General features: G+C 52.4%; 1 protein-coding gene across 1 annotated transcript; it reads right to left on the reverse strand.

The window, feature by feature from the left end:
* Positions 1 to 5990: 5990 nt before the first annotated feature.
* Positions 5991 to 20856, reverse strand: LOC116950626 (guanine nucleotide-binding protein G(q) subunit alpha-like). Its single transcript, XM_032968542.2, has 7 exons — positions 20699 to 20856; positions 15805 to 15989; positions 15033 to 15187; positions 12735 to 12863; positions 11844 to 11973; positions 10080 to 10233; positions 5991 to 8093 (listed from the first exon to the last, which is right to left on the reverse strand). Exons 1-7 carry the CDS (start codon positions 20814 to 20816, stop codon positions 7903 to 7905), a joined length of 1062 nt encoding a protein of 353 aa, XP_032824433.1. The 5' UTR covers positions 20817 to 20856; the 3' UTR covers positions 5991 to 7902.
* Positions 20857 to 21501: the final 645 nt, after the last annotated feature.

The following is a 21501-nucleotide window of genomic DNA, read 5'->3' on the forward strand; positions in this document are numbered from 1 at the left end:
ACGCCGCGGTCCCTAAACTCTCGAATCGCCTCGCCCAAGGAGCAGGCGCCACGCGTCTCAGGCGCGCCAGTTGTGAATAACACCGTTGTTTACAAGAAACGTTTAAGGAGTTTATTTACCGTAACTTTCTGTAAAGAAACGTCATATTTGAAGCGACTTTGCGTACTAAATGATTTAATTCAGCTCGACCGTCCTCAGCGTTAGTGTAAAAATCCACCCACTCATGAATATTAATGAGGGGGGGTGGGCCTCATGTGGAGTGACGTCACACGGGGGGGTGGGCCTCATCTGGAGTGACGTCACACGGTGGGGTGGGCTTCATGTGGAGTGACGTCACACATGGGTGGGCTTCATGTGGAGTGACGTCACACGGGGGGGTGGGATTCATGTGGAGTGACGTCACGCGCGGGACGGACAGACATTTCTGGGTGATTATAGTTCACGAAACGCCGAACACGACGAATTAACACGAGCGGCACGCGGTTCCTCCGCTTACTATTGCAGTGTGTATCTGACGAGGCGCGCACAGAGATCTGGAGGCACCACGATTTATTATAACTTCTAGGGACAACACTTGGGGGATTTCACCAGACCCCTTAAAAGGGGTCCCCTGATAACTCAGTCCCCTCCAGCCGATTCTCCCGCGCCACCCACGTCCCTCTCCTCCTCCTCCCCCGGGCCTCACTCCGCCCCCGGCCACGCCACCTGCTCGGTCTCTCGAGACGGAGCCGGAGCCAGCGTCACGTGTCCTCGGGCCCTCTGAACTCCCCTGGGCCGGCAGGTCCCCTCTCTCTCTTCCAGCGACGGGACCCCCCCGCCGAGCAGGGCCCGCTTCCCGCGACGTCTGCGTCGACTCCCCCCAGAGGTACGTGCACTCACTCGCATTGATCGTGGGTGCCCACAGCATATATACACCCCGTAGGGACGTTACTCACCCATTCCGTCATCACCTGGAAAAACAGAACATGCCGCCATTCCCCGCCAGTTCACCCACCCCATACATACTGAACCCCCCCCCCCTTCAAACACGTGGTACACCCCATACACACTGACCCCCCCTTCAAACACGTGGTACACCCCATACACACTGAACTCCCCCCCCCCCTTCAAACACGTGGTACACCCCATACACACTGAACTCCCCCCCTCTTCAAACACGTGGTACACTCCATACACACTGAACCCCCCCTTCAAACACGTGGTACACCCCATACACACTGACCCCCCCCCTTCAAACACGTGGTACACCCCATACACACTGACCCCCCCCCCTTCAAACACGTGGTACACCCCATACACACTGAACTCCCCCCCCTTCAAACACGTGGTACACCCCATACACACTGAACTCCCCCCCCTTCAAACACGTGGTACACCCCATACACACTGACCCCCCCCCCTTCAAACACGTGGTACACCCCATACACACTGACCCCCCCCCCCTTCAAACACGTGGTACACCCCATACACACTGACCCCCCCCCCCCTTCAAACACGTGGTACACCCCATACACACTGAACTCCCCCCCCTCTTCAAACACGTGGTACACTCCATACACACTGAACCCCCCCTTCAAACACGTGGTACACCCCATACACACTGAACTCCCCCCCCTTCAAACACGTGGTACACCCCATACACACTGAACTCCCCCCCCCTTCAAACACGTGGTACACCCCATACACACTGACCCCCCCCCCTTCAAACACGTGGTACACCCCATACACACTGACCCCCCCCCCCTTCAAACACGTGGTACACCCCATACACACTGACCCCCCCCCCCTTCAAACACGTGGTACACCCCATACACACTGACCCCCCCCCCCTTCAAACACGTGGTACACCCCATACACACTGACCCCCCCCCCCCTTCAAACACGTGGTACACCCCATACACACTGAACCCCCCCCTTCAAACACGTGGTACACCCCATACACACTGAACCCCCCCCTTCAAACACGTGGTACACCCCATACACACTGACCCCCCCCCCCTTCAAACACGTGGTACACCCCATACACACTGACCCCCCCCTTCAAACACGTGGTACACCCCATACACACTGAACTCCCCCCCCTTCAAACACGTGGTACACCCCATACACACTGAACTCCCCCCCCCCCTTCAAACACGTGGTACACCCCATACACACTGACCCCCCCCCCCTTCAAACACGTGGTACACCCCATACACACTGAACTCCCCCCCCTTCAAACACGTGGTACACCCCATACACACTGACCCCCCCCCCCTTCAAACACGTGGTACACCCCATACACACTGACCCCCCCCCCTTCAAACACGTGGTACACCCCATACACACTGACCCCCCCCCTTCAAACACGTGGTACACCCCATACACACTGAACCCCCCCCTTCAAACACGTGGTACACCCCATACACACTGAACCCCCCCCTTCAAACACGTGGTACACCCCATACACACTGAACCCCCCCCTTCAAACACGTGGTACACCCCATACACACTGAACCCCCCCCTTCAAACACGTGGTACACCCCATACACACTGAACCCCCCCCTTCAAACACGTGGTACACCCCATACACACTGAACCCCCCCCTTCAAACACGTGGTACACCCCATACACACTGAACCCCCCCCTTCAAACACGTGGTACACCCCATACACACTGAACCCCCCCTTCAAACACGTGGTACACCCCATACACACTGAACCCCCCCCTTCAAACACGTGGTACACCCCATACACACTGAACCCCCCCCTTCAAACACGTGGTACACCCCATACACACTGAACCCCCCCCTTCAAACACGTGGTACACCCCATACACACTGAACCCCCCCCTTCAAACACGTGGTACACCCCATACACACTGAACCCCCCCCTTCAAACACGTGGTACACCCCATACACACTGAACCCCCCCCTTCAAACACGTGGTACACCCCATACACACTGAACCCCCCCCTTCAAACACGTGGTGCACCCCATACACACTGCCCCCCCCTTCAAACACGTGGTACACCCCATACACACTGAACCCCCCCTTCAAACACGTGGTACACCTCATACACACTGAGCCCCCCCCCCCCCCTTCAAACACGTGGTACACCCCATACACACTGAACCCCCCCTTCAAACATGTGGTACACCCCATACACAGAGCCCCCCCCCCCCTTCAAACACGTGGTACACCCCATACACACTGAACCCCCCCTTCAAACATGTGGTACACCCCATACACAGAGCCCCCCCCCCCCTTCAAACACGTGGTACACCCCATACACACTGAACCCCCCCTTCAAACACGTGGTGCACCCCATACACACTGAACACCCCCCCTTCAAACACGTGGTACACCCCATACACACTGAACCCCCCCTTCAAACACGTGGTACACCCCATACACACTGAACACCCCCCCCTTCAAACACGTGGTACACCCCATACACACTTAACCCCCCCCCTTCAAACACGTGGTACACCCCATACACACTGAACCCCACCCCTGCCCCCACCAGATGCCGCACTCCGCTCTCACACCAGTAATTTTTATCCTACACATTTAGGTTTTTATTCGCACCGTGTAATAGTCAGGCGCTCGGGGGTCGTGGTGCTGGCTACGCTGCACGTGGCTACCCGAAATCCAGCACTGTGGGGGGGCAGCGTCGAGGGTTGATGGATCACCGTAGCAAAGTGCGGACTGATGTATGATGTCCCGTCGGTATGGAATAGATAAAGTGTTCCCCCTCGCACGTGTGGGATTTCTCCGGGTACTCCGGTTTCCTCCTCCTAAATGTATGAACCTGTAGGAGGAGGAGGAAACCCCGGGGCCAGCCCAGGACACGCTGGCGGGACGATGTCGCTCGGCTGGCCTGAGTGTGTGCGTGTATAGTAGTGTATAGTGTAGCGTAGTATTACTGTAATGCTGGAGTCCGTCACCAGGGAGAGGGAGGTGTGGACTGCCACAACTCATCACCTTGCCGCCGCCACGACCCCCACCAGGACAAGCGGACTGAGAAACGAACGAACATTCATGATTTGGATTTTAAAAACCCCATAATATGTAGAGGACTGCAGAACTTGGGTAATTGCCAGCAGCGTTGTCTCGCCAGGTCGCTGCTGCCTTCTCGCTCCCCATGGCTCCTCTGCGATTGTGAGAGATGCAACTCGCACGAACGACGTCGCCACCAAACTGTTAAAACTAAACACGATCAAACCATTGTTGCGCGACACATCTAAATGCTGAACTGCCAGACATGCGGGACCTCGGCGAGAACCGTCGAGTCCCAGCGTCCACATCTACACGTAGAAAGCAGGTTCATCAATAAGGTTGTTTTGGGGTTAGATGGCGTGAATATCAATGTCGTCAAACCCGCCACCACCCGACACAGCCAATTAGTAAAGGTCTGTCACGTAAACAAAACATGCCAATTCGTTACTAGTGCAACACACGTTTACACACAGTACCAGAAACTCATTTGTAGCCGAGTCGACCTAGGGGAGGCCCGGGACCGGTTCAGATAATCGTCACTGGTGTTGGCCGAGAACGGGAATCGAACACCGGTGTTGGGGGTTTACTCTCTAGCACAACCGGTGTGCTGAACTACCGGTAATGACGAATTTACAAGTTTTGTTTACGTGACAAACCTTACTAATTGGCTGCGTCGGGTGGTGGCGGGTTTAACGACACATTTACGCGATCTAACTGAACCCCCCACATTATGGATGTCATTGGTCGCGAAAGCCCGACTGCATGTTTACTGGCTCATCAACCCCAACGTTTTCAATTCACTACCCCCCCCCCAATTGGAACACCACGGGCACTGTGCCCCCCCCCCCCACGATGTGCGCGTGACGGCGAGGCACGTGGAGGCAGCGCGCTCAATGGGGCCCGACGAGGAGGCCTTGCATGGACAGGACCTGGCGACCGAGGGCCGTCGACCGTCGTGTGGAAAAGGGCGGTCGAACTTCGCTGTGGCTCGTGCGCGCTGTGGCTCGTGCGCGCTGTGGCTCGTGCGCGCTGTGGCTCGTGCGCGCTGTGGCGCGTGCGCGCTGTGGCTCGTGCGCGCTGTGGCTCGTGCGCGCTGTGAATTTTCGGCGCACAAAACTTTTCAAACTGGGGGGTGGAACAGATGACTTCACCACCGCCACGTCCACCTTTGTCCACCCGTTGCTCTTCTGCAACAGGTGGCAAACTGGAGGCTCTGGAGCACACAGTTCCTACCTCACTGCTGCACCTGCAAGCATTCAGATGACGGAGCAGTTAAGGAGACCGATGAGCCGGCACTCAAAGGCTCACTCACCGACAGTCCCCCTCCTTATTACGCTTCTATCGCTACTACAATGGTTGCTCTGCCCGTAAAATTCACTCGTCGATTCCTCCGCCCGTGTTGAGAACTCGGTCAAGCAGACTGTCGTCTCATCCACCACACTTTGTTCAGCCACCCCACTGCAACTCACAACTCGCTCACTCACTCAACAACTTACCCACTCACTCACACTCGCCACACTGCAGGTCACCCCTCACTTCTCTCTCTGCTTCTTCCCTTGCTCCGCTCGACTGTGGAATTTCCGCCCATCACAGTCCCTTCTCCTCTAAGCTCAGAAACGTGTCATGTCTTACCCACTGCGGCATCGGCAGTGCTATTTGTTGCTGGCCGCCTGACATGTTGGGCATTTGGGATTGTAAAATGTACTGCATGTTGAACTTCATTCGCACCGTACGTAGCCCACCGTGCTAATCGGGAGGTGCGGGGAGGGGGGAAGACGACAAACTGAACACAAAAAAGCAGTTCTAAAGAAACGAGCCTTCAATTGTGTTCCGCAACTGCGTTTAAAACACGAACCCCTTTCCAGAACGCACCGCCAGGTCAACCTAACTCGGCAATGGGGGGGGGGGGGGGGGGCAAGGGGGGTTGTGGGGGGGGGGGCAAGGGGGGTAGTAGCACCCCCTAAAAATACCGACGTGTCAGAACGTCACGAGCGCGCGGCGCCCCGCCGCTTACATTGCAAATCATTTATTGGCAAGACGATAGCTGGTTCCAATTCACACCACGCGCTCCAATTAGTGTCCTTAACGTATTCGTAGAAAAAAAAACAAGCTTCAAACCCCCACTTATATTCACAGACTGCACATTAAAGTTATAAAATATGCAGTATATACAAAGCGCCCGAGTGTTCCGAGTCAAAAACAAATGCACCATGGTTGTTTTTGTTTGAATGTAGTGCATATCCCACTCTACTGCCGCTGTGGAGAAACACGGAGCCGCCATCGTGTCTCAGCGCGAGTCCGTTTCAACCCAAGGCCGCACATCGATCTCGTGACTTCACCGTGGTCTGATGGTAAATGCGCGTTGCGAAGTGTATTAACGTAACAAATTTAAAGTACCGTCTGTACGCGTGGTTCACGGCCGTCGCCGCGCCTGCTCTCCGAACGCATCGTGGCGATCGCCCGCCCCCCACCCCCCCCCCCCCCGGGAGCTCGTTCAGAAACTCGGTATTGGGTTCCTGAAGAAGCTCCCGGCCACGGAGAGCGAAACGTCCGACTTCGTGCCGGACGACGCGGGGCGACACGAACCAAACGCGGTCAGGAGAGCCGCGCGTCACGACCGCCAGAGGCTGCGCGCAGCGACCGCTGGCGACCCATTCCAACGCGCCGCTCCTGTTCGGACTCCTGCGATATAAATCTTGCTAAAAAAAAAATGCAATTAAAAACAGAAGGAACCTATACAAAAATAAATTACGTCTAAATGATATTTGTGTGAAGCGACGTCGTTTATGTCATCTTGGCTTTCCAATCGCCACCACGTACGTCGCACACTCCGCACCATTCGTACGTCCCTTTTCTCGTGACCGCGTGTGGAATCGCGTCTTCCCAGACACTCTTAAATTAACCGCACGATTCAAACATTGATTGAATCATTTTAAAATTATCCACTTGGAATGGGCGTGTTTAAAAACATCTCCAGAAGCAGCTACTGCGAGAATAATGCTTTTTTTGTTAACGTTCTTTGCAAGAGAAATTAAGAGAAATGTCCCGACAGAAGACATTATCGTAAGAGCAATGGCAAACAAGTGTTCACAGTTTAAGCCGATTCCACATCAGTAATTTTTATCTTTAAGATAAAACAATTTTACACAACTTTCTGAAAGGGCATGGCTTTGTTTTTGATGACGCAGCATTTAAGAACCTGCCGACTTGCTTTCAAATAACACTCTTCACGGGCGGCGCGCGTGAGAAGGGGTGTTCTGACCAGCGCCAAGACCAATGGTTGCGCATTCGCGATTACGATTTGGCAAGTGGCGAAGTATAATCCACTTTGAACAAAGTAAAATAAAAACCCTTTTTAATTACGAAAGTGACATCCTTTAGCCACGAATACAACCCATGAAACTACACCGCTAACCGCACACTCCAAGGCTCTGCACGCTCACCCACTCAACGCTCGGTCTGCCGTCGCTCGACTGCTCGGAAAACCGCATAACACAAAGTCTGGAGGAAATGTTTTTTTTATCACCTCTTCCCACGTGTGCCACCGGACGGGAGGTGATGGGCGGGGCTCGGTGGCGTCATCAGCATCGTCAGCATCGTCAGCATTATCATTATCGGCCGCGTCACGCTGGGCGTGGCTCGTCGGGAGGTTCCCCACCTTCGGGAGTCAGGATAATGGGGGGGGGGGGGTTGTTTTCCCACATTCGGGAGAGCAGGACGTCGGGGCGAACGCCGTTTATAAAGGGCCACCCCCTGCCCCCTCCCGAGCGATCGACCGCGGAGAAGCGGCCGATCGACCCTCCGTCGACCGATCAACTCGTCCGAACGCAATCGCCTAAACCGTCGCCCGCCACGGCCGCCCCCCGCGCTCGCCCTGCCCGCGTGCGCGCCCCCCCGCCACACCCCGAGTCCGGGCCCCCGCTCACACCAGGTTGTACTCCTTGAGGTTGAGCTGCAGGATCGCGTCCTTGACGGCGGCGAACACGAAGCGGATGTTCTCCGTGTCGGTGGCGCAGGTGAAGTGCGAGTAGATCACCTTCTCCGTGTCCGGGTTCAGCTCCACGAACATGCGCAGAATGAACTCGCGCGCCGCCTGCGGGTCCTGCTGGGGACCTGGGCGGGGAGATGCGGTGCAGACGCGCAGTCGAGACCAGGCCAGCGCCCGTACAACGCGGAGAGTGGCCGCGTCACGTCACTCATCACGCAGTCGGCCAAGGGCCATTGCGTCAAAACGCTTGACCTCCTGCGGCAGCGTTCGCATAAACTTCTCTTGCTGCCATACGCCGGTGTCTCGAGTGATTTGTTTGAATCACGGTAGGGGGTGGGGGTCCATTCCTTTAAGGGTCGCAGTCGTCTTCGAATGTCAAGCGCCAAATTAAGTGCGCAATTCTTTCCTGGAGCTTTATCACGTCAAGTATTTGGAGGTACGAATCTGCCCGCCTCCGATCCAAGTTTGACATTTGGCACAGTTGTAGGCGAGGTCAAATGACCCCCCCAGCTTTGAAGGCTTATGATCCACTGGCCTCCGGTGTGGAACTCTATCGTTGTCCGAATGGCGCCAACAATGGTACCAAACTTTCATCAAGATTCAAGGTGGAAAGGACCCAATAATCGAGTCCTCAACATGGGTGGAGGAATCAAGAGTGAGGCTCACGAGAAAAGTGACCAGGGTAGTCATTATTACTACCACTACTACGCTTCATTACCAGGGAAAGCGTTACCACGTCTCAAGACTGTTTCAGGATGGTCCTGTCAAGTTTTTGCAAGAGGAGGTGGGAGGGGGGGTTACGTTTCTGTGTATAAACCCAGCATTGGGATGTTTAAGCAATAGCACTGGCAGAGCCAGTGGGGGGGGGGGGAGTGGGGTGGCATGTGCCCCCCTAATGATCCGATCGAAATCCCTAATTTCGATCGGATCATTGGGTTTATTAGTAATAAATCGGCATTTTGCGACCCCCACTGCCACTGTGTAGCATAGTATTACGTGCCAGGGAGTCTACGAGATGATAGGACAATAGTCTGAGTCCATAATTGGCAATAAGTAACGGCAAAGCAGTTAAAAGTGACTCACAGAATTGTGCGCAGTTGCGTATACAGTACACGACTTCCCTGAAGGCATTCACCTTCAGCGAGCACGATGCCGATCACACAACGCGGTTCGAATTCGACCCTCGATCGATGGCTATGCCATCGCCGCACTCGCGTCCAATAAAAAGCAAGGGACAAGTCCTTACTTACTAACAACTCCTATCATTTTCATTGCTGGAGGGGTTGCCCCCCGACCTGAAAATCCTGGCTCCGCCATTGGTCAATAGCACAGTAAAAAATTATTTGGTTATGGGAGAAAACTTTAGAACCCGGAGGAAACCCATGCAGAACAAGAGGGAGAATATACGGACTCACGTTCTCACTCACTCTCACACGCACACTCTCTCTGTAGAACACGGGGAGAACATACACAAAAAAAAGATACCCCATATAGTCATTAACAGACTGTTAGGGCAAGTGTCAACTTCGGTGAAAATGTAGCCCCACAGTGCTTAACACCTGTTATATGAACGAAGAGCCATATCTGACGGAGAGGATCCTACAAACATCTGGCGGTTCGCCAGTGTTGGTTCCAAGCCTGACTGCCGATGAGACAAGGAATGTCAAAACTGTTCCAGAGTTTCCTTGTGTTGAACCAATGCCGCTGAAAAAAATCTCTCCCAAAAGGAAGGCCACATGGCTGACAGGTTGAGTACAAAATACTCAAATTAGTTACGTGGAGGGACGGAGATGGGAAGGCGGTGAATTTCCCACTTAGTTATTTTGGTGTCTGGTTGTCTGTCGCCCATCCAAGCGCTGTCCAGGCTCAGCACCGGCTTCGCTTCCGAGATCTGATGAGATCGTTGGTGTTCCAGGTTATTTAGAGAATTGATTTCGCATTGCACATCATCAACATCGTCCTCTACTGCGAACACTTGGCAAGGACCCTCCTGAAAGAGGGTCCTGAGGACTTTGTGAGTCTCTCCTGGGAAAAAATGGCAAAAATAAAAAATTTTGGGCATTGGCGTGAGATTCGTGTCCAGAGCGAACACAACAATGGCTCAAGGTTACCGTCAAAATCGGGGAAGTAGTCCACGAGGTGCGAGTGAATGATCTTCTCCTCCAAGAGGTCCTTCTTATTGAGGAAGAGGATGACCGAGGAGTTCTGGAACCACGGGTAGGTGATGATGGTCCGGAACAGCGCCTTGCTCTCCTCCATGCGGTTCTACACACACAGGAAAGGTGAAGGGTGCACCATTTACCTTTATACACACGGCTCCAGCACACAGGGCTCTACGCACACACGGCTTAACACACACACATACGGCTCTACACACGGCCAATGTCAGTGACGAATAACTGAACCAGTCCTGGGCCTCCCCTCGGTCGACTCAGCCTTATATGAGGAGCTGGTGGAGTGTGTGACATCAGCATTTGTGTTGGCCTTCATATGTGCTCACTAACAATACTTGCCCAAATAGTCTGTTAACACCACATGGGGGATCTTTGACTGTGTACGAGTGTGTGTGTGTGTTGTGGAGAGCGGTAGTGTCGTGGTTAGCGTGCTGCGCTACCAACCCGGCGATCCAATTTCAATTCCTGATCATGGCCAACACCAGTGACGAATATCAGAACCGGTCCTGAGCCTCCACGAGCCTAAAATGAGTTCCTGGTGCGATGTGAAAAATTCGCCACGAAGGAGACAAAGGCGACCGGGCGTGGTGTTGGCCACCCACCCACTCGTGTACCGTGTCGGCCTTTATAAATGCTCACGAAAAGCGCTTGCCCCAACAATCTGTTAAGGCTATACTACTGGGGGATCTTTGTCTTTTGTCTGCGTGCATAATTACGTGTTTGCTCTGTGTCACTTGACACCAGGACAGCCTTGCACACGAGACGTTCCATCTAAAGGAACTATCCAGGTGAAATATTTGTATTTATCAAGTAAATAAAAATACCAGAATCCCTCTCCATTTCTTGTGTGTGCGTACAAATCTATCTTTCAATTCCACCTGTACACAAAACCCCCATCTGCATTCCTCTTCCCGCACCGCGGCACTCACGCTGAACGCTCGCCCCTGACACTGAATCGCCAGCCAAACTCTCGACCCTGACACCGTCACTTGAACGCTAACGATTCACCATGTTGGCGTCCGCGTGACTTGACGTCCTCAACGACTGGATGGCTAAATGCATGCGGCAATGTGTCTGAACATTTGCGTTGTGCTTGAACGTGTTGAGTGTGTGTTACATTATCACACGCAAAAGAAAACACGCAAAAACCATGTGGCAAATAAATCGTGATCAAAGTCGATTCGTTCACACTGAATCGACTTTGATGCAGCACTCATCTCTCTCAAGCCTAGCAACTATCTTAGCAACAACCATAGTAGCATCAAACCGCATATAGCCAAAACATCAACCCCGTGTTCCAGAAAACAAACCTCGTTTAGTAAACCGTGTAAAGCCAAAATATAGATTTGATAAAAAAAACAAGTTCACTGAGGTTTTCCTTTACCACAACGACTTTTTATACTAGGTGGTAAAAATGAGATGAAATAATTAATTTGGAGAGCTCACCAACTCATTAACCAGTTCACTCGCCCACCCACTCACCGATTCACCGTTACCCACCCACTCACCAACTCATTCACCAGCTCACTCGCCCACCCACTCACCGATTCACCGTTACCCACCCACTCACCAACTCATTCACTCACCTACCCACCTACTCAATCACCCACTCACAAACCTATTCAACCAATCACTCACCTACTTGCCACCCCAGCCCTCAGCACACACTCACCCGCTCACCACACTCACCACCGCCCTCACCTCGCTGTCGGATTCCACCAACACCTGGTCGTACTCGCTCAGTGCCACCAGGAACATGATGGATGTCACGTTCTCAAAGCAGTGGATCCACTTCCTGCGCTCCGACCTCTGACCCCCCACATCCACCATCCTGCACAGAGGAGGGCGGTTAGACACCACACAGCGGTGATGCCAGACGGCGGAGCAGGCAACATCTGACACTACCACACCACCACCTCCAGTACACGAGCACCTCTACCACCCTCCAGCACCCACCACCCACACAACCACCTCCAATTATAACCGCCATTTACAACTAAGTGATGGTGACGTCATCACGGTGCTTGTGCCAGGCCAGTTGCACTTTGAGGCCACATTGTGTTAAAGGCTCGCGGGGAGGTCATGAAACAGACCCAGGTGCCATGGGTTGACTGAGATGCACCAACTGTGCACCCCACTGTGCCAACTTTCTGCGTTTTAGCTGCCTCAGCGTTCCACTCGTTGTTGTGAGTGTCGCTCCTCTGACCTCCATTGTCGTCAGAGGGCGACTGCCGCCAACTGGTTAGTAGTATCCTTCACTAGTCTCCATTCGAGGCCGATTTTGACACCGCTGGTACCAGTCATCGCTAAATCCACCCAACTCCACATCCTCCGATTTCTATTTGCGTAATTCTGTACTAGATTTGTTTTGCTTTTGTAATTTCGATGACCCAGGTCAATCCTGCAAGGCAGACGCTGACCTCTCGAGTTCTCATCTGGGTTAAAGAAAATAAACTTAATCTCGTGTAAAATAAAATATATCTTAACAAGCCTAGTAAAAATAAAACGCGATTGTTAGACGAGACCCGAGCTTTGGTGTGGATGAGTGGATGGCGTGCAGGGCGCGTGTGCGGAGGCGAGGTCCGGGCTCACCGGAAAATTATGTTCTCCAGGTCGAAGGGGTACTCGATGATGCCGGTGGTGGGGATGCGCACCCGCAGGATGTCCTGCTGTGTGGGCAGGTAGTTGACGGCAGAAATTCTGGCCAAGTCGTTCAGGTAACTGCACAAATACACACGGCAATCATAACAACCATCGTTGTGATGTTCTAATCCAAATATATAATGGTGCAACAAATGCCATTTTGATTATTGGTTTTTTTACCCATTTATCTGGCAACAAAACTGACACCTTTTTTACAAGGAGTCATGTTTGCATTGACCACAATACCTGCGGTCGGAATGCAAACAAAAAACATAACTCTGATAATGTATGCACTATCCTTGAAATTGATTGGTCCACACCCGAGACAGCTTTCCTTAGAGCCTAGTCTCAAATGGTGTTGGACCAGATGATGCCAAAAGGTGCGCCTTTTCAACACAAGAAATGGTTCAACACGAGAAATGGTTCAACACAAACCTGCTTCTGTTAATGAGATACTGAATGTTGAAACCAGTCTAGTTTGTTTGTGTTGAACCAATGGTTGATGCAAGCCCAACCCTGTACGATTCATAAAAGGGTTTTTGGGTTAGGTCGGGTAGAATGTGTCGTAAATCCACCTCCACGCGACACAGCCAATTTATGAAAGTGTTACGTGAAAAAATGTGAACATTTTTATTTTACTGCTTCAGCCCCACCGGTGTTGTTGAAGATTCTCTGGAGATGACATCCAGCATCATCAAGTTAACAGCTCAGATCTCGAATGAAAGTACTTCCTGATCCGAGTCCTTTTCCACGACCTAACCCAAAAACCCATAATGGTCGTGAAAGCCGGTGTGTATGTATATATATAAAAAATAAACACTGTACAGGTGACCCCAGACTTACAACGGTTCGACTTGCGACCCCCCGCTTTTCCGACCTTTTTTATAATAAGACCCCCACAGTAACGACCAGAACTCGTACCTACGACCCCCGAACGACTGCTCCCGACGCCGAGTCGATTGGCACTACTTTGCTCTTCCACCGTATGTACAGTATAGCCTGTCAGTCTGCAGCTGTGCCTGGAGCGAACGCAAATGAAATGCTTTCGCCTTTCGCTATGTCTGAGAAGATGAAATGTGATGCACGTGCAGAACAGTACTGAAGGATTTTCAAATGTAAGTGTTTGTGTTTACTTAATAAATTTTTGAAAAAGTTATGTTACATTGCAATAAATGTTTGCTAGGGTTTTTTTCATTTATTTTCACTATCAATTTTGGTATTTTTATGGTATGTAATGGATTTCCAGGAATGTAACCCCAATGTATAACATTGCACCTATGGGAGAAAAGGGTTCGACTTACTACGGGCTACACTTGCGACCATCGTACAGGAACCAATTAGGTCCTAGGTGCGGGAGTCGCCTGTATGTTGAAACCGGTCCAGAGTTTTGCCTGTGTTGAACCAATGCCGCTGCTGAGATGCACTCCCGGAAGGCGAGGCCCAGCCGAGGGCTCGATGATTGGGGGTGATTTCAACTCGGTGGCCTCCAGCGCTCGGGTACGCGGTGGACTCTGGACCCCTCGCGGGGTGATGAGGTCAGAGCGATGAGCTGGCACCACTGAGACCATGGGTTCCAATCCGGGTTTCAGGTGTGTGCGATTAAAACTGGTTGCTCAAATGTAGCAAAGGGTTGATGGTCCTCAGCTTGGTCACCAATGAGCCCAGAAAAGTTATGGCATCACATTAAATATGGTTCTGCACTTAAATTGCCCAAATTAGTCGGGAAAGTGCTGCCTCCTAGGCTGGATCTGCAGTCACTTGAAGAGATTTCAGAAACAGTTTCTACTTCTGCTCCCATACATCGTTTTAATTTTGTTCTGCCTTAAAAATGTCCTCATTAAATTTTGTTTGTGTGCATACACAGGCCTTTCTCAATCCACTGCTGGTTGCGGGCCTTCCAATGATGTGTAGGGTGTGAAGGTTGTTCTGAATATGCATTATTATAATGAGGCTCGATTTTACAGGAAAGCCTCACTTGAGTCTCCACTCTTGTTCAGATGAGTACTGCCAAGTTTTCACAGTAGGGGGCGCCAATTTCTATATTTCCCAATTAAGTAATTTAACGGAGCAATTTGTGGCCTACCTTTCTCGAAATTATGTCACGTGATCTATAATGTTCACTGCGAGTGACGCGAACGGCGCGTAGAATTTATCATGAACGCACACCGCAGTGTTAACCAGGGCGGCCTGCTGGATTTGAACCATGCACTACTGTGACCGCTCCCATTGCGTGCGAGAAGTACGCACTATTTGGCGGAATCCGTGAGCTGGAATTCGCGCCGGCGATCGTAGCACTCCTCGATGCCAGGATCGGCCCACAGGCACCGCACCGCCTCGATGTACGGCTTGTCCAGCGAGCAGATCTTCTCCACGTCCACCTCGCGGAGCAGCTGCGCGTGAGCCTGAGGGCGGACAGTTCCATGGGTGGGGTCACATCACATCAACAATAAGTATGTTTTATTTGTACATAACGTCGTTCGTCAAAGGCATCTCTCAAATTTATGGATAATTTGTAACGCGCGCAGTTGTTCGTACTAAGGTGCGGGAAACCAGACAAGTGGGAGGGAATGCAGCCAGAAGTCGCACTACCAACAATTGCCCAAGCTCTGTGGTCCCATATTGGGGTATTCAGTGGGTGAATGAGTGTGTTGTTGTGATCTGTAATGTGGTGCTAGAACACAGTGTGGATGAGACGAAACTATCAACATCGGAGGAGGAGTCAATGAGTGAAGTTCAAAAGGAACAGCAACCACGGAAGTAGTGGCAGCAGAGTGGTAAGGAGGCGACTGAGCCGCCGTAAAGGAGTCAGTGACCATAGCAAATCGGTGCGTGCTGGATCATCAATCACCCGGGCCGCTTTATCTATTAAGTGCAGTGAGGTAGGAGCTGGGTGCTACTCCCCAGCTATGACGACGGCATTCCAATTCTGTGATTTGTATAAAACTGCAGTGATAACAGTTGGGAGTTCTCAAACGGTTTTAGTACAGAACAGCAAACGGAGCTTTTCTAGGAAGGGCACCTGGTTCCCCGCGTTCGCGTAGGGGATGCCCAGCGTCTCCATGGCACGAATCATGGCCTGCATGGCCGAGAACACGTTCTGGTGGACCAGCTTGATGAAGCTGCGCTTGTCATCCTCCGTGTAGCCCGAGCCGTGGATGATTCGCATCTGTTTGATGAAGGTGCTCTTCCCACTCTCGCCCGTACCTACACAAAACAAAATGGGCATAAATATGTCCACAAGGATTTGCCTTCTTTTTTTGTATTACTATATTTCACCTCGAAAATGGCTTGACACCCAACATCTCATTTGAAAAGGTTTCCACCAGGGTGTCGAATAAAAAAAACATAATAAAAGCGCAATGACACGTACGCACATATACAACAAGACAAAGATCCCCATACAGCCTTAACAGACTGTTGGGGCAAGTGTTGTTCGCGAGGACTTATACAGATTGGCACGGCACACGAGGGGGTGGGTAGCCAACACTATGCCCGGCCTCCTTTGTTTCCCCAGTAGCGATGATTACACACTGCACCAGGTCCTCATTTGAGGTGCAGTCAACCTAGGGGAGGCCCAAGACCGGTACAGATAACCGTCACTGGTGTTGGCCGTGAGTGGGAATCGAACTCGGGTAGCCAGATTCGTAGCACAGCGAGCTAACCGCTACGCCACCGCTCCCCCGCATAAACACTCACACACATTGCACGCACATAAATATATGCACACATTCTAAATCTATAACTTACACAGTATGCATTTATGCAACAAATATCACACGCAGTCCAACACAACACATTCTGCATGGGTAGAGGGGAACTGGTTAATAAGCACAAATATTAGGGGATGGGCACACATTGTTGTTTGTTGGTATGAGGGTTATTAAATGGAAACTGGTAACTGGTTCAAGAATTGTTTGTCGGTTCTAAAAGTCAGGAACCAGTAATCGATTCGAGTGGAATCTTCTGAATGAATGCACCAATTGACTCGTGGGAACAGCACGGCCTCGTTTTCGCACTTGAATGTAAAGGTGCAGCCCTGCAATTGCTCGCTCTTGCCACTGCTGGCAGAAGGGCCTCCAATAGACACTCCACGAGTCAATTTTGTCTATTCCATACTGGCCAGACGTCTTGTGGGATGGAGGCATATCAATACTTTACCCCACCGCACATAGCCTGCTGATCGACTAACCTGTGATGCATTAATTTATAATGCTGGAAAAACAGAGGTGGTGAGAGGGATTTGAGAATCTTGCCTCGTTGTTTCAACGACAGCACCAGGGAGATGGATTGGAACCGGCGACCTCTCGATTTGCGAGTGCATTGTGCTGAGCATTGCCCGACTGTTGCCGACGTTTTCGTCTCTTGGTTCAATGGGTGAGAATGTCCATCGCTGCCAGTGATTTCTGTGTGTTGTAAACTGTAACTGGTTTTAGACGTGACGCAGAGAGAACGATTTTAACCGCTCAAGTAGGTATGCAACGGCAGCTGAAACACGGTGGAAAGATGATTTATATCTGAACTACATCCCTAATTGGTTGACTTCCTATGCCCAAGTAAAAAAAAAAGTCAGAAATCAAAGTATGTTTTTGCTCAAATGACCACTGTGGCAGTGCCCATTGCCTGTTTACAGCCCCGCATAGCCAGTCGTGGAAATTCCACATTCATATGGTGGGGAAGCCTCTTATCCTCAGGACAATCACTGTTGACTTCCCCACAAAGTGGTATGCATTTTATACACCCCGGAGGGGTGGATAGGCCAAACCCACAAACCAGGATTTGAACTCACAATCTTCGTTTAATGCGGGCCACTCTGTCGCTGAACCACCTGGCCAGATGACTCAGCGAGATAGGAGGAACTAAGAGCTTCACCCCACATATGACAACAGCAGGATTCCAGTATCAGCTAAATTCCTGCTGAGTGCAGCAGGGATAATTGTTCAGAGTTCAAGCTGGCCAATAAAAAGCCTACCCCTCATAATTACACCGACGATTACCCGCATCTTTAAAGTATCTAAATGTTCGTCTGAAAATTGTGGAACTGCTGCGTTTTAATCTTTGCCCCTTCTGTTATCACAAAAACATTCCCTTCTCACTCACCGGGTCACTCTTCCCAACCTCCCTTCTTTAAACATCAGCTCTGTACCACTGGTCGTGATGTCTACTACAAGTGTACACGTATTTTGAGCTTCAAGACAAATGGTTTAAATCATACAAATGCACAACTGTAAATCCTTCTACCAATTTAGAATATTTTTTTTTTAACTCGCAGACCTATGGCGCTCCACCCGGTGCGGCCTGGTTAGTCTGCCAAGAAAAGCCTGGCAGGGTATCTAGGCAAGTATATGGGGAGGGGGGTGGGGGTTCGTCGGCAGGGTCAGTTTTGTTGACGTAAGTCTGTTTAATCTTATCCACAATGTGTTCAACAACCATACTTGCAGGTCACGACAACACACTCATTCATTTATGCACCTATTCACTCACCCCACTTGTAGGTCACGACAACACACCATCTCACTCACCACACTGCTCCAATGTGGAATTCCACTCCCACCACCATCGCCTCTTTTTTTCCCCACCCAAAACTCTTATAAATAACCTTGCTCAAATCAAGAAACCCGTTCGTACGCGCTTATCAAATTCAAATTGATAGTGCAGTTTGTTACTGGCCGCTTGACGTGCTGGGCCTGTGGGCCCCCTATGCTCAGCAACTGCGTGAGCACAAAAAAAAACATCCCAACCCACCTGGCGAACTCTCGTAAGCTAAGCAGCCTTGAGCCTGGATAGGGCTCGGATGGGAACCCACCAACGTGTGTAACACGTGCGCTACTAGGTGACACAAGTCTTCGTCAGTGAGCAGCAAAGTTCCCAACCCGGTGAAAATCCATCGCTGTTGCTGTAATGATATCAAACCATTATGTGAAGTGTTTCTACTTCCCTGCAAATTCCACAATAATTACGGTCGAGTAATTGGGGCGGTGACACGGCCCAGCGGTGGCGCGCTCGCCGATTGTTGGGCACTTTCGCGGTTCACCACCACGGGCAGCCCTGGTTAACACTGCGGTGAAGCTGGGCGCGACCTCTACTTCACTCGCAGTGGACGTTCGAGATCCCGTGACGTTATTCGAAGAATTGGGGGGCCCATTGTGTGCCGTTGTCACGGCCCAAATTTAAAGAGAGAAAACATACACCGCGAATTACATGTATTGGGCAACAGCATTGTCCCCCATTGCCAAAACTTGGCAGGTCCCTCCTTACAAAAGTGCATTGAGACTCAGTGAAGATTTCCGGAGTAAAAACGAGTATACGGTAATGTAATTGGCATCACCATCACCGTCATCCCATAAGGCGCCATCATCAAAGATATCGCATTATCACCACCACCACCGCATCATGTTCATAATCGCCATCACCTAATCCACCATCACAACGACCACGACACCATAACCAGGATATTCATTACCATAATCGCAATAATCATCATCAATCTCACCATCATCACCGCCACCATCAGCATAGTCGTCAGGAACTCCACATCATCATGATCATCATTCACCGACGTCATCATTTACATCGTCGTCATTATGGGCCCCAGGCTGTCTCCCACGCCGGATAAACTCGCCCGGACTTTCCCACCCCCCCCCCCCCCCCGTCTCAATCGCCTCTCCTGCCCCCCACATCTCTCTCTCTCGCTCTCTCACCTTTCTCTTACGTCTCCCCCCCCCCGTCTCTCTCTCGCTCTCACCTTTCTCTCACGTCTTCCCCCCCCCCCGTCTCTCTCCTGTCTTTCCTCCACGTCCCCCGTCAACTCACCCCCCCCCCCCCATACTCTCTCTCCCTTTTATCTCCAGTGTTGTCTCCGGTCTTTCTCCCCCTTTCACTTAATGATCACCTCTCCCGAATCTCCCCTCGTTCCTCATCTCTCCTGTCCACGCTCCCTCACGTCGCTACCCCCTGTGCGTCTCCTGTCGTCCCCCTGGTCTTAAATCCACACCTCGTCCCTTCCGCTCCGTCTCGCCTCTCACCACCTTCACGTCTCTCACCCCCACCCACGTCTCTACTCTTGTCCACGTCTCCCCACAGTCTCTCTCATTATATCTCTCTCCCGAGTCCGCTCTCCTCATCCCTCACGTCTCCCCATTTCTCTCTCCGTCGTATCTCACTGCATCTTCCCCGTCTCTCAATCTCCATCGCTCGTCCCTCATCTCTCACTCCTCCCTTGCCCTCTCTCCCCCACCTCGTCAACGCATCTCTGGCTCGTTCTTATTCCCACTCTTCCCGTCTCTTTCACCTTCCTCATCTCATACCCCCCCCCCTCCCCCGTCATTCCCATCTCATTCTCGTCTCCCCTCATCTCTCCCCCTCACCTCTCACATCTCACTCCTGTCTCTCCTCATCTCCCTCCAGTTTACCCCATCTCACCTCATCTCTCCCATCTGTCACCATCATCTCTCCCATCTCACTTGTCTCATCTCCCTCAAGTCTCCCCTCATCTCTTACCCTCATCTCCCCCATCTCTTCCTCGTCTCCCCTCATCTCTTACCCTCATCTCCCCCATCTCTTCCTCGTCTCCCCTCACCTCTTACCCTCATCTCTCCCTCGTCTCCCCTCATCTCTTACCCTCATCTCCCCCTCGTCTCCCCTCATCTCTTACCCTCATCTCCCCCATCTCTTCCTCGTCTCCCCTCATCTCTTACCCTCATCTCCCCCATCTCCCTCTCGTCTCCCCTCATCTCTTACCCTCATCTCTTACCCTCATCTCTTACCCTCATCTCCCCCATCTCTCCCTCGTCTCCCCTCATCTCCCCGCGTTCCAAGCATCTCTCCCCGTTCCCTTCGTCTTGATCATCATCTCCAACCCCCCCCACCCCCACCACGTCTCTCTCTCCGCCGCCGCCTCGCCGGGCGCCTCTCACCGAGCAGAAGCAGCTTGAGCTCCTTGCGCGCGTCCCTCTTGTCTCGCCGCAGCTGCCGCTCGATCTCGTCGTTGATCCGTCGCTGCTCCTTCGCCTGCGGACTCATGCAGCAGCTCATGGCGCCACCCGCCTCTACCACCCGCCTCTACCACCCCCTACCCACCCACTACCCCCCCGCCGCCGCCGCCGCACAGCTCGCGACCCCCGCGAGGAAGACCCCCTGAAATCCCCGTAAGAGGACCCCCCTCCTCCTCTCTCTCTGGGTGTGCGAGACCCCAGCCCGTGCGATGCGATGCGATCCCCCCCACCACCACCACCACCACAGCCGCCGCCGACCACCGCCGCCGACTCCGCGCCTAAGGCCGCCGCTGCCCCGCGCAGTTCCCGGCCCGGACCCCGCAGCCGAGCGCCGCCATTGCGCCCTCGTGACGTCACCGCCTCCCTGGGTCGGGGTGAGGCGGGGGAGGGGGCGGGGCAGGGGGCGGGGCGGCCCACGTACGGGGGAGGGGCGGGGTAGAACGAGGAGGTGAGGGGGAATGCGGGCGGAGGGGCGGGGCACTGGGGGGTCATCGTTTAGGACACGTGGCGATTATTCGATGATTTAATAAATCCAGTTTTAATCGAAAACACGTGAAGCGTGAGCGTGGGAACGGCCTGGTTCACATGGCACGCGCGTGATAAACAATAACTATAGAGGCGCAGGCCCTGCAATTGCTCGCGCACGCCGCTGCTGGCAGCTCACCTAGCAGGGAGCTGCAGACTTACTGCATTGGGTCGACTCTTCAACGCTGGCCATACGGACG

This window comes from Petromyzon marinus, chromosome 40, assembly GCF_048934315.1.
Source record: "Petromyzon marinus isolate PM22_M1 ecotype Great Lakes invasive population chromosome 40, UKy_Petmar_22M1.pri1.0, whole genome shotgun sequence".
Taxonomy (NCBI): Eukaryota; Metazoa; Chordata; class Hyperoartia; order Petromyzontiformes; family Petromyzontidae; genus Petromyzon; species Petromyzon marinus.